The 14,235-nt window shown below is 38.5% G+C and overlaps 1 protein-coding gene across 1 annotated transcript in view; it reads right to left on the reverse strand.

The window, feature by feature from the left end:
• Positions 1-13,007, reverse strand: part of LOC139720741 (kielin/chordin-like protein) — a 50,863-nt gene extending 37,856 nt beyond the window's left edge. The window contains exons 1-4 of the mRNA XM_071632095.1: positions 12,594-13,007; positions 10,957-11,029; positions 5,233-5,319; positions 2,641-2,756 (exon numbers count right to left, since the gene is read on the reverse strand). Of these exons, the coding sequence (XP_071488196.1) occupies positions 2,641-2,756; positions 5,233-5,319; positions 10,957-11,029; positions 12,594-12,992 (675 nt within the window). The 5' untranslated portion in view covers positions 12,993-13,007. The remainder of the gene's footprint in view (positions 1-2,640; positions 2,757-5,232; positions 5,320-10,956; positions 11,030-12,593) is intronic.
• Positions 13,008-14,235: the final 1,228 nt, after the last annotated feature.

Consider the following 14,235-nt stretch of genomic DNA (forward strand, 5'->3'; position numbering starts at 1 on the left):
CTATGAATCTATATTTAAAAATTTTTTTCACTTTTGTAATAGGGAAAAGTATGTCCAGCTTCCAAACTATAGGGTGCATTCCACAGTGGAGTTCATCGAAAACTGCAACCATGTTTATACCTTAACTAGCATGCTGTATTTTTGTTTTTCATGAATTCATATTTCCTTCTTTTCAATATTTTCTGAAACAGCATACTAAAGTAGAATTGGTGCTCAAGAAGATTCACTTCATTAGGTGTGCATACATCTTGTTTCCTGGGTGTATCAACAGTGTCATGTGACTTTTAAATAGGGCCTACTTTTCTCTTCCTCTATGTCACAAGAATATACCAAACTTTTCTTATAACTTTCGCTGATTCTAAAATCTCTGTTCTTTGGAGTTCAGATGTTCTTTCTTAGCTATCAAAATAGCAAACAACAGGGCCGGCATAAAAGGGCAACCAGTGATACCTAGAGTTTACTAATTCAAAATTGTCACATAGTTTGCACATTCTCATCATTTATCCATTTTTTTTTTCAGTAGCTTTAATCTCTTATATCTAAGACTGGAATAAATGGATATATCTCTATTTTCATTTAGACTCTTCATTTGCGATAACTAAACACAAAGTGTATACCCACTGCATCTTTAATTCTATTACAGAGAGAGAGCGGCAGACAGACAGACAGACAGACAGACAGACAGACAGACAGACAGAGATAGAAAGAGATAGATATACAGATATATAATAGATATATAATAGATAGCTAGATAGCTAGATAGATAGATAGATAGATAGATAGATAGATAGATAGATAGATAGATAGACAGATACATTGTAGATAGATAGACAGCTTGATAGATAGATAAACAGAGAGATGGGGAGAGACTACATCAATGGAGTATAATACGTGGCAATATTAAACCAATATTTGTTTTGGTGGGTGAGGTTATCAGCATGACTTTCAAGGGGCTCTCACAGAGCTCTCCTATCTCAAGTTTCATTCAAGGGATTTGCGGGTGTGCACGCACATGATTTCAACATGTTTGGTCCCTCGAAAAGGAAGGAAGAGAAGGAGGGATGAGTGAAAAGTCATGGATTTTCTCTGGTTCAAGAAGGATCAAGATGCCTATCCAATCTTGGACCTACTTTCGGGCAACATGTCTCTCAGCATGTTTGCGCACTGTTGATTCTCCCTGAGGGAGTCGCCATTACCCTCAAAACTTTGCTGTCAGAATGATATAACAGAATTTGAAGAGGAACAGCTCTACACTGATTATGAAGTGCAAACTTCCAGAAGTTCACTCAAGATTGTGCACAAGCTTAATTTGTACCGTGTGGAAAAGCCATGGGTGCATGGATATCTTGAAAAAAAGAAAAGAAAAATAAAAGCCAGCTGTAGGTTAATGTCCTCACTTTCCTGGGACCCAGATCTTGAGACTGTTTCAACGATATACTCCCTCCCTCTCCCCCCCCCCCCCCCCCCCCCATCCTCCCAATCCTCTTTGATATAGGAAGAAGGGCAGTTTAATCGGTAGAAAGCTCCACTTGCAACATATCATGAGAAGGTCGTCATGAGTAGAAACACTCTTATTGCATCAATGTAGCATAGACTTAACAAAGCACTCATTAACCACATCACTAAACTAACTCTTTGCAATGGACTCTCCATGATGAGAAATCAAAAATGTCCCTAACAAATGGCAGTAAAAGAAACCCGCTGCAGTAACAACCTTAAACAAAATCAAGTGAACAAAATAAAAAAATAAACACACAATGCAAATCCTGCCTGCTTTACAGAAGTCTATCATATTATTAAATAAGACCCCATGTGAGTATCATTGTCTGAAAGTCTCCCAAATCACTACCACTTTGAATGGGGCTCCACAAACAGGAAATAATACATTACAGTGTTAATTCTCCCTCATTGATTCATTGATCGCATGCAGGCACTGTTTAGTAGCAGGCTTCATTCACTCTCGTCAATATCCGCACAACCACTCTGTTGTTCAGCTTTATGTATTTTAAACTTTTTTTTTTTTTTACAGGATTGAATTAAAGCAATACTTCCCTGCAACAGTGATTATCTTATGGGACTGAAGTACAACGCTGCTTTGGTTTAAGTTCAAGACATAATAGGCCTATTTGGCTAATACCATAAAACCATTAAAAAAGGTAAAGCATATTTTCCATGTGCCTGCAGAAACCATCAATTTTGCTCCAAATATGCATGCATAAGAATGTGTGAAATAATGCTGTGATAACACAATGTCAGCTAGGTAATGACAAAAATACTAAATATTTGTCAAAACAGAACACCTAAAATATTGCAATCTGAGCACATATCTGATCTTGGTTGCCACTCAGTGTTCTATAATCAATTAAAAGATTGAGCCACAGCAATATGAAAACATTTAAAATGTTGCAGAATTAGTTTCAATGAATGGATCAATAAGCAAAGTCACCTGCCACACGCACTCACTGTACAGGCACAGCTATACTTCATTCTCTACTGCACCGCGTAGCTATCAATCACACCATTAACAGTGATTAGGAAAAAATGATTGGTCTCTCTCTATGGGTGAATAATTAGGGCCGACAATTGGCCTGACCACAGCAATAACTTCCTACTGGTCAATCGGTCATTTCAAGCACCAACCTGAGCTTTGAGCATGTCTATCATAACAGTCATCTCTCGGACCGCACTCTCCAGTTGGGCAATTCTTATTGAGTCGCTCTGGGTCAGGGCTGCAGGACTGTCGTTCAGTGGAGAGACTGCAGAGAGGGACGAAAGCTTTAAAGGGATGATACAGTTTCGGTTGAGATGGTGCTTCAGGTTTCCAACATTTGTTGATGATGATTTTTGAGATATTGAGTAATCTTTTATGAAATATGAAAGAGTTTATAATCCTAAGAGGACTTCAAAGTCTACATGATGAAAATTGGTTTTGAAATGGCTGAGATATCCAAAACAAAGCTAATAAAAGGTGGGACCCACCTTTATTAGGACCGCTTTGGTTTGCTTTGTTTTTGGATATCTCAGCCAAAACTGAAACTCAACCAAAAACCATTCAAAACTGATTTTCATCAACTGAACTTTCAATTCCTTTTAGAATTGTATGCTCTTTAACATTACATAGAGTGGTTCCAAAGTATCTTACAAAAAGTTAAAAGCTGAATCCTCACCTCAAACAATAATATACTATCCCATTAAAAGGAAACAACACTCCACGTACATATCAACTCAAAACAATAGCAACATCATGAAACACAGAATAAAGGTGGTGCTACTTTCCTTGAGACAGGACATAAAATCAAGACTTTTATATATACTTTGTTGTAACTTAAACCCAAGTTAAATAATACAAAGCATTTTGCCAGCAAAGCCCTCTTACAATTTTTGCTGTTACCATGCCAACAGATCAACAGCAATCAATAAGCTTTCAGCTGTTGCTATGGTAGTTTCTCCTAGATGTGACTTACAATAACAGTGAATGGCTCAATGACAAGATTAGGTGAGTCACTAATGTGTGGCACAAAGAGGTCTCTGTCTGCCACAGGATCCCCCCTATTGAAAGCTGTCTGGTGATCTGGGAGCAAGGGACTCTAAACCACCCTCATGGTGCTTCTGAGTTTAATTTTGAGTGTTCCTGTCACACCCTGCCTCTATAACAGACTTTGAAAAAAAGGGGGGAGCTGATTGGATTACTTCCTTCATGTGTCAAAGGTGTGGTTATGAGCATGTCTGAGCAGAACTAAGTTGCCCCTACCAATGTAGTGTTTAATGATGTTAACAGGGAAAAATTCACTCAAAGAATCAGACAGAAAATGCATCATTTTTACATTGAAGGTGTAGATGTGATATATGATGTAAAATAAACCTCTGTGAGTAAACCATGCACATCTCTACTACATTTTACCTCCATGCAGAGACAAAAAATACAAAAATATCAAGAGTTTTCATTCAGTTTTTCTGAATGCTTGTCTGATTTGCTGGTTGCATTTGGCCATGTTTATCTAGATAATATCATGAAAGTTATGAGACATATTCATAATACCATGAGGGACAATTTGAAGAATTGCATCTGTTATTCAAAGTGAACTATGCCAAAGATATGTTTTTATACAATTGGTTAAAAAAACACAGTTGTCTTTTGTCATTTGTCGGATAAAAGGTCAGCCACAAAAAAAGATCTGAAAGAGATCACTAGGATGAAATCCCGTTTATAAGGCTGTTACAAATAACTATGAGGCTGCTATCTTGGCAGAAAAAGAGAAGAACAACATGTTGTTCTGGCGAGACCACAAACTTTGATTATAAAGTGTTCCTATACATGTTCCAGTTACCATTGCTCCCCCCCCCCCCCCCCCAATCTCTCTCTCCCTCAGTTACATCTGTGCCAACATTACCCTAAAGGCATAGCTTACTTCTGCCACAAATATTTGCTCAACAGGTCAGTTAAACAGGTCTGTAAATTTGCTGAGGATCTTTTTTTCCCCTCATGTATACTGTATGGCACCCTCTAAGGTTTAACAAAATCTAGGTTAGTTCAAACTCTTTTCTGTGCATCCCATCCCCCCCCCCCCCCCCCCCATTTTTCGGCAAAGACAGCGATCTGTGTAAATAAATGTTTGCCAGCACTGCCAGACTGAGAAAACATCACTGATTCCCAGAATCTCAGTAAAGCCATAAATGTCTCAACATTCTATCCGGAATAATTTTTATCAATTGAAGTCTTGCTTTGTAATCATATCTTTGGTGCGTTTTCATATTTTTTGGGTGACAGGGAATAAATGACGAGTTAGTCAGAGCTGTCAGGAAATCGTGCTCACAATTTATTTGCTTTTGTGCATAATTTTTGACATAGGGCCAAATGGTTTCCCCCTATGAATTTTCCAAAATTCCCAATTTCTAAACACAAATACCAGAGACTGCATAGAGATCCCCTCTAAGATTAACACATATTACAATTTCATGTTCTAAAGTTTCATATATCTTGACGACTGTAGCACCAACTCTTCCTTCTACTTTCCACGTATTGTATCCAAAACGATACCATCCAGGATCCTGCTTAATCATGTTTATGTTGTCATGCCTGAGAAATCTTGATATGAAAAGCAATTCACTGGAGCATTTTTGTGTCATGAAAACACACAATTACACAAATGTGTTGCCGGCGATGCAGAAAATTGATTCCACCAGACTCTTTCATATGAGTGCTCTAAAATCAATGTGGTATACGGGTCTTACCTTCAATGGTGTTGGCGTCCCTGTGAAGCTCAGAAATCTCTGGGGCGCCATCCACTGCTAGTGGTCCACTCCTCACTGTTCCTGCATCTATGTCAAAAAGGCAAAGTGGGTCAGAACAACAAATTGACACCAGACATTGACAAGTACAGACAAAAGTGCCTGATATCAATTTACAGAACCAATAGGCTGGTTTGATTAATAAGCAAGTTCGGAGATAGCTCATGTGCACATGGGTACAAATGACCTTTCATTTTTCTCAGTTGGTTAGGCACTTTATTCAATTCAAAGCGACATAATGCAGCAAGCTTGCCCAACATAGCAATTTACGGAACTCGCATTCTAACAAAGAATGAACCTGTGTAGATGAAGTGACCAGAATGGTTCGTCAATCAACACTTTGGGAAGCATCTATTCATTGTGCTGTATTGAATACATTAACAAACCTTTTCTGTTAACATTGCCAAATACCAGGCTTGCTGTCAGGTGGATGTACTGGCAGTCACCATTTATAAGGATTCCACGAATAATCATTGCGTTACAGATGCTTATCTCAGTGAAATTAAAAACCAACCTGTCTTTCGGTACAAATGACCTTTTTCTGCTCATGCTCAAACTGGAACCCCGAACTGGCTTATTATACATTAATGTAATCAGATTAATGAACTCCTCCCATCCCTCTGCCCCCCCCCCCCCAACCTTGTTACAAACCATTTTAATCAAACTGTCATTGAATGCAGAATTCAAATGTACAGAATCAACTTTGCATAAATTAGTTGTGGCTAAGTCAGGCATTTTTTATTTTTTTTTTGTCAACTGTCCTAATTTCTATTGGAAAGGAACAGTTTTTGAAAAACAAGGTCTGCAACTCACAAAAAGGACATTGGATACAAAGACTCAGTGAAATAGGGAAAGATTGATATTGCTATAAAAGTGTTAAACTACAACTCACATGTCAAAGCCTGAATTTGTCAGAAGAGAGCACCACTCATGAATGGCAAAAAATCCATGAAGTCAGGAAGTCATAATATTTTTCAAGAAAATTCTGATTCTATGGGCACGGCACACATCTTCTCAAATGGCAAATCCACTTATTGTCTCCTTTTTCACATTCTAAACATTTCCTTCAAACTCTTTGCTCTGATCATTCCGGCTTGAATGATTCTAGCTGGGAGATCATGTGGAAAAACTTCCAAACAGTTTATTTTTCTCATCTGTGGGTACCACTGCACTTGTCACGATCCTTCAAACTGGTGATCCATGCATGATTTGCATTCAACCACATAAAACATTCAAAATCTTCAGTTTTCTTTTCCTTCTATTAAGCTTCTGCACTCGCATGTATTAGGGAGTCACATCTGGATGTCAGATACATCATTCAACTGATGACAGAACAGTAATCCTCGACTTTAAAGGACATCTTGTGTTACACTACATTGTATGTATGAGTCCCAAGTCTGATTCGCAGGGCTGAACACTAACCCATTTCTTCTACTGGTCCAACCTGTCCGTCTGACCAGTAGGAACCCAGTTTTTCCACTTTTTAATGGTAAATTCCTGAAAAAAGTTACTGGTCCAACAGTGATTTTTACTGGTCAGGGACCGTTGGACCTGTGCCAGTGTGAAGTGCTGATTGAAAGCCTTTATAATGCAAAGAGCTCTTTGTAAACTTCAATAAAACAAATTATCATTTCAAGAACATGCTGTTTGTGTTTCAATTATTAAAGCATATGTCATGTGATTGTTGTACACAGCTTAGCATATTCAAAATCTTAATCTTAATGAAAAAGCAGTTGCACAGAACTTTTTGATACCAAATGAAAAAGGAACATGATAGATACTAAACAAACATATCCTATGCCATTTGGCTTTCAGAAGAGAAAAACTGCCTGACAGAACCGGTCTTAGCAAAACTATGGATTTAGGATACCAAATCTATATATATTATTCATACCACATTTTACTGCTAAATAAACCTTGTCAAAAGTGTTTGAGTAAATATTGGCATTTACTGCATTGATTTTAGATGAACTAATCAGTACTTTAACTTGCAGGTTTGCTGTCATAGCTGCACCTGTTGTACCGTAAAAAAAAAAAAAAAAAAATGATGAACTGCAAGTTGTTTGAATCTGATTGTATAGGCCTACTTTAAACTAGATTGCAAACCTACGACTGTACTGCCAAACTTGGATCTGAGAAACTTCTTAGATATTACAAAAGCCTACTATTTGAATAGTGGTCCTCTTCAATCAAAGAGCAGGCAATTCAAATTTCCCCTCTTCTGTTGTTAACTCTTTGTGTACCATGGAAACCCCCTGTGTGCTACATTATTCTGAGACTGAAATGCATGAGCGCTTTCAGAAAACATACTGTTTTCAAAGTCGTAAAGCTTTTTTAGATGTGTTTATAAAAGCTAAAGATGCAGTACAGCAAAGTCATAGAGAATATTACAAGCTCGGCTGTGATGTGAGCTTTATGACAAAGCTATGGCAATGCTTTTGTACTTTGGCAGGTTGCGCTTTTAATCAACTGGTTTGTGCATTTGAGCAAAATATGCAAAGTTGGCAAACGGTTAAATGAAGTGGGTGTGTGAATGTGGCAAGCAAAGAGTTAAAACTTAATGGTTGAAAGATATGAGCTGAAAAATGTAGCTAACTGTTTGACAGCATCATGTCATCATCACTGGTTAAAAAGAGAGCTTGGAAAACAGTACTTTCTGTAACTTCTGTAACCACATCTACCCTACATCTGAATTCCCCACCCCCCAAATCAACCTTGAACTCTATCAAAGGACTGCCTCAGGGGTGTAAGAAGTGTGGCTCTTACTAAAGGGTCAGTGTTGATAGAATACCACGCAAGACATTCACTACAAGCATGACAGAAACTGAGTGCAGAGCGGCAGTATTCAAACTGGCAAAAGATGGCTCCTTCTCTCTTTCATCCCAGTCCTTGCAAACCTCCACCACTCGTAGAAGGAGCAAGGGGATTCTCTTGTGGACCTTCGGTGGAGAACAGAGGGGTTTCTGTCCTATACACCAGTCATTCCCCTTCTCACTCGCCCTCCCCCCTAAAAAAAAAAAAAAAAAAGGTGAAACATATCTGATTGTGATACTTGCAATCACATCTGGGAATAGACTTTCTCTACTCCATTTCTTCCAAGATATGCCTCTTTTCCCTCTTATGTTACTATTATATGGCAAACCCCCAGCTCATACAATAATGGAGCCCTCTGTTTTGATCTTGGCTGTTCACCCCTAAGGGTTGGAAGCCCATTGCCAATGCACTCCCACAGCCATGCAAAAAACACTTTTTCATGCCTGCCTCATTTCTCCTGCCTTGCAATGATTTCTGTCATCTATTTCTGAATGAATATTTGAAATTCATCAAATAAGTGACATGAATGACCTAAAGGTTTGTCATTATTATTTTGGATTTTTTTTTTCTGATTAAGTACAGAACATGAAGTTTGAAGCAGCTTTTACACATGAGAAATGACAATGTGATGAAGAGACAAAACTTTTACCATTTAGAAGGAAAGAAAACTTTGGGTAGGTGATTTCTGTGGCACAAAAGCACAGGGTTAAGTAGATAAGGCTTTGGATTTCAGAACAGTGGAAACAGGAGGAACCCTGGTTAAATGTGACCTTTCATTTATCGTAATCATTACTATATCTCCACAGGATCACAAGGCTCAATTTCCAGCAGATTGAGTACTGATCATCATTTCAGCTGGCATGTTATTATTCAGCCACAGTCTGACAGCACAAAAGAACCTTTACAAATAGATGTAATCATTAACACATTAAAATTGTATGCGTATTTCTTTTTTTACTCAAATGTTGTTCATAGCTACCAGAAAGCTTGACCCAGGCTTGCCTGACATAGCAACAAGTAATGTAAGCAGGGTGGATTCAAAGTTTTGAAGTTTATTAATCAGGAACAGGTTCATGGAATTCAAAATCCCGGTATGAAACAGGTTAAAGGGAAACTTCAAACTGTGGTCTTCGTACAGAGACTGCTTACCTAGGCTATATCTCTAGAGGAAAGAATTCCACTGCCATCTCTCTTTGGAATACCATCCCCTCACATCCCCTCTGATTAGAAGTGATATCCCACACCGCTACTTAGATACTGTATGTCAAGGGCTATCACCAATCAAATTGTGGTTTTGATTCCATTGTCTATTACCATTTGCTGATCACTGTACTTTAGCTCTACAACTAAAGTTAACAGGGTGCATGCAGACTGAACATACCTGTTACAGTCCCAACTTCACCACTGCCCTGGCATTGGATGTGATACAGAGGAACTTATGTATTCAAAAAGAAATGGAAGAGTTTGTTCTACATGCAGAGAATCTTCCATAATATCTAAGAAATGTTTGTTGTTCTTCAGACTCCTACATTGAAACTTATTGTCCCTGGGGTGACAAGACCTCGTATTTCAATTGGCTTAAAAACCCCTCCTAACTCAACTTGAACATGGGAAATACTGGTTTAAATTCTAAGACAGAAAAATTGATAATGTAATCTAAAACAATGTTTCTACATTAACATGACATCAACATTGATCGCTATTTTATGAAAATGTTGGATTGGTGGTTTTTTTTGCTCACCAAAAAATGTGTGATTTCAAAGTCCTTGTCACTAGGGGGGCAATGTGATATTCTTTAGTCTTTTGATAGTCATCTTCATATCATACATGTACTGTACATACTGATTTACTAACAGTACTTTTAGAGCCATGAAACTTGTTACTGCTCTCTTCACATACTCTGAATAATTTGTTATGTAATCAAAACGATACCAGAGTACGATCACATCTCTGTAAAGCTCTTCCTGTTTATACGATCAGTGCTGGCTTGTGGAGCATACGTAGATATCAGATACTCTATGATAGCTCTGATTATGACACAGTCCATGTATATTCAGACCTGCATAAATGATTTATGTGGAAGCACACACTGGGGAACTTAATGAACTGTGTGCCAAAAGGCAAAGAGTCACAGGTACTTCATTTTTTTGTGGTTTGTGTATTCTTTCAATACTATGTTTAGTTTATTCTTAGTATTTCAAATATGGTAAAATTAAAAAAAAAAATTGAGTCTTTTTTTTCTGTAAAATAGTCTAATTTTGCTGCACAGTTGTTAAAGAATTTTTAAGTTGCAAACACATTGTAGAGGTTAAAAGCTGCTGTTTGTCTCTCATGAAATAGCAATGGAATTAATATTCATTTCCTCTAGAAAAGCTAATCTTAGCCAATCCTGACACACGTTTCCATATACATAATGAATTCATTTTCTTCGATATGCTCAAGATCTTGCTTGCGGTTTGCAGTTTATCACATCAAGGACATGTAATTTAGTTAAGACTGAGGCTAGTAGGAGCTGACCTGTGAGTCACCTCTGCTTCTCAAAATGTTCATTTCTTCTTCTTTTTTGAGGGGGGAGGTCACAGATCAATGGTAGCAGGTCCTTAGTGTGATCTGCTGGTCAGTCTCAAAAAACAGCACAAATAAGTTAAAGTGATCCTACTTTGTAGCTTATTAGGATACAACTAAAAATGTCACCACCACAAATGCTATTAATTGTGGCACTGAAATGAAACACAATGCATCAAAACTTTCCAATCCCAACACATTCTGACATCTGTAGACCAAGCTTTATTTAGCCAGAACTATGCTACTCCTGAAACAATGCATTTATTTGCATTCCTGTGCTGGACTTACGGCTGTCTTCCGAGCACGTCCACGGCTTGTCGGTCAGCGCCAAGGGATAAAACACCATCTCCTGCAGCCAGCCCTGCAGAGAGCATAACCAGAATCAGATGGCTCAAATCACTGGTTGCCATAGAAACAAAGACGGTTGCCATAAAAAAAAGGAGGCATGTTGCTGCCATATTTCATATCTCATTCCTAACAAAGATACACGTAAACACAATTTACACACAAATTGTTTTACACATTGTGCAAATATAGCCTCATGGCATATTCTAAACAGCTAATTGTAAAGTTATATTCTTTTGTATCTCCTGTGTCCATTTCCATGGTGTAAAAAAGGTAATTTGATGTATGCTGGACAAGTAGAGTCAGATATCATGAAATTCTTCTGATAATTCATAGAATTTTTGATGAAAATATAATTTTGTTGAAAGTTGGGTCATGCTTCCTTTTTCAAGAAGATGTGTATAAGCACCATATCCTGGATACATCTCTTGAAGACTTGTACACACATAAAAAGCTTCTCTTTAAAAAGGAACAAATAAACAAACATGTAACCAGCTGACAATTTGAAGTTATTGTGACCTATAAACCTTGTATAAACCCTCTGGTGAAATGGCCTGTGGACACTTTCAAACAAATGACAAAAGAAAGACTGACCCAATCATTCCTACATAGATGCAGGTCTGATTTTCCTCAATTTTCTTCACCTAGAGAAATGACCCAGGTTGAACAGACTTTATATAATGTACTGGAGAAAATTCTGCTGGTGAGCATGAAGGCACTGTTATGCATCTTTTTTAAGTCAATGCAATACCAACATTATATCCACTGGATAGTTCATAGCTTCACAGGCCATTACTTCAATAATTTGTAAATTCCAATGACATTTTCATTAGCCCCACAAACAAAGAACATTGTCAGGAAACCCCAACAAAGTCTCAGGGATTTCTAAAGAATAAGCCAAGGTAAGCCTATACAACAGAGTGACTCATCAAAGGTGAATGGAAGCTTTGTGAATCATGGACCCCAGAATAGCAAACACACTGACTGACAAACTTCTGCTTCTCCAGTGACTACTGACTAAGGTAATGAGTATGGTTCATGGAGATAAAAAGCAGTTGCACATGACCACTATTCATGAATTAGAAAGAAACACATTTTAGAGTATGCTCAGAGTTATATAAATCTTACAGAAAATTTTAACATACATTCTAAATGTTTCTCAATTCATGTTTGGTTCGTTGTGGTCTGAGGATATATTTTCAGTTGGGTTCTGCGCGATTCCGATGCACATTTTGTTGCCTGCTCAGCAGAAGGGAGTAATCATGAAATTTCACCCCCCCCCCCCAAAAAAAAAAAAAAAATCAAATATTTGTTTGTGATTTAATTTGACAGAGTTTTGAAAGCTCTTGTGTGATTTTGTGAGCCTGCAAGCCTTAGGGCCCTTCTGCCGGGCAAGCAACAATTGATAATTAACCTGAATGGTTTGACCATGCCGACACAATTGAGGTGGAGCCTAGTTTGAACTTGATATCACTTTCTGCATCATGCATACACAAAACACCTGATTAACAACATGTTTTATAGGCATGGTTCAAAAGTGCCATGACTTTTTTTTTTTAGATAACTTGCAGACAACTCACATTAAACTTATTCCTTCCATCTGGTCCTTGTAAGATGTAAACCTCTGTGCCTTCCACATCACTGAAATCCACAACTCCTTCTAGGGTCAAAGCCACAGAGGACGTGCACTCCGTGTAGAAGATGAGCTGGTCACCGTCGATGACGATGAGAAAGTGCGCAAATCGCTGGGTGTCGATCAGGGGTGTCGGCAGCACTATCTGGTGGATGCGGTTGGAGTCGCGCACCCGGTACTTGATGCGCAGCTCCCCGGTCCGCGTGCTGGAACTGAGCGCCAGGAGCGGGACTCCGCCCCTCAGAGGGCTAATGGCGAACAGCATCCCGGCGCCATCGCCCGCCTGTCGGGCTAATATGTAGATGCTGAGTGCATGGCTGATGCGGAGCTGGCTGTGCAGGGGCATGAGTTGGTGAGGGGGTAAGGTGATGAGGTCTGTCCGGGCACGCACCCGCCAGATGGAGGACCGGCCGGAGGGACCCTCTGCCAGGGTCACACCCTGGGTGTGGTTGCCACTCTTGAACACTTCGAGCAAGTCGATGCCTACCATGTGGGTATGAGCAAAAAGGAGTACACTTTTGGAGTGAACAATATCCCGAGATGGAAATCCCTCCGCACATGTTCATACCACCTCACAAATACTGTATATGAGTTTGAGATGAAAACATCTTGCTCCCATGCTCTCCTATATTTTCCTCTTTTTAGGAATTATGGTTATGACATCAAAAGAGCATTTGCTAAACTTTATTGAAGTCATTAAGATAACACAAAAAAATGAAGAGATAATCAAATATCACAGATTCCTTTGGTGTGAATGTTTTCAATACTCTTTCAGTAATCTAAAGATGAAATGTCTAATTTCTTGAACTCTAATCTTTGTCTTCATAAACTTTTGCTCCCATCTGCTGTCTGTAATACTCAGAGCACCACGATACAGCATCTTCTACAAAAAAATATCAATCAACTTAGTCACTAGTTGTTCCATCTTATGCTAGATATCAATTTACACTATGTTGAATAAAAGCAGAGATTATATGGATAGATATATAAAATATCTTAAAATTTGGCTACATTGAGCAGAAATCTGCCATGCACATACAACTGACAAATGCTAACTGGTTCCGTATTAAACAGGTGCATCATATGATGACACTTTTGCAACGTTTGCATTCACATACAACTCCTTTAGATCATTTTATTATAGGTTACGACGTAGTCGATATGAGTCAGATATTGGATGAAAAGGATCACACGAGGGTGGGCCATTTCTTGTGTTCTTCCACCAGCAGTTAACATTTTGGAACATTTTCTCATGGGATCACATTTTTATGGCAGATATCAAAATGTGCCTTCAACTGTAATGCCTACAGATGTATATCACTGGCAGAAGAGAATGTGTGTTATATGTCCTTCAGTCACAGCGTTTGTGTACCTAGAACAGAATCAATTGATACATGTGCAACAGGTGGCATGCAACTAATGTTGTTACATCTCTTCCACCAGAAATCGGCTCTCTCCTTCTTCCTTCCGTTCCGCTTCCTGGAGTTTGAGCACATTGTCTCTACCTATAGTTTCCTTTAGATACAGATCGTATTTACACAAAAGTTCACTTGGATCTAAATGAGGCACTTCTACACTACAGCGCACAT

This window comes from Diadema antillarum, unplaced genomic scaffold (assembly GCF_040938485.1).
Source record: "Diadema antillarum isolate AM-2024a unplaced genomic scaffold, OU_Dant_1.0 scf00000132, whole genome shotgun sequence".
NCBI classification, from domain to species: Eukaryota; Metazoa; Echinodermata; class Echinoidea; order Diadematoida; family Diadematidae; genus Diadema; species Diadema antillarum.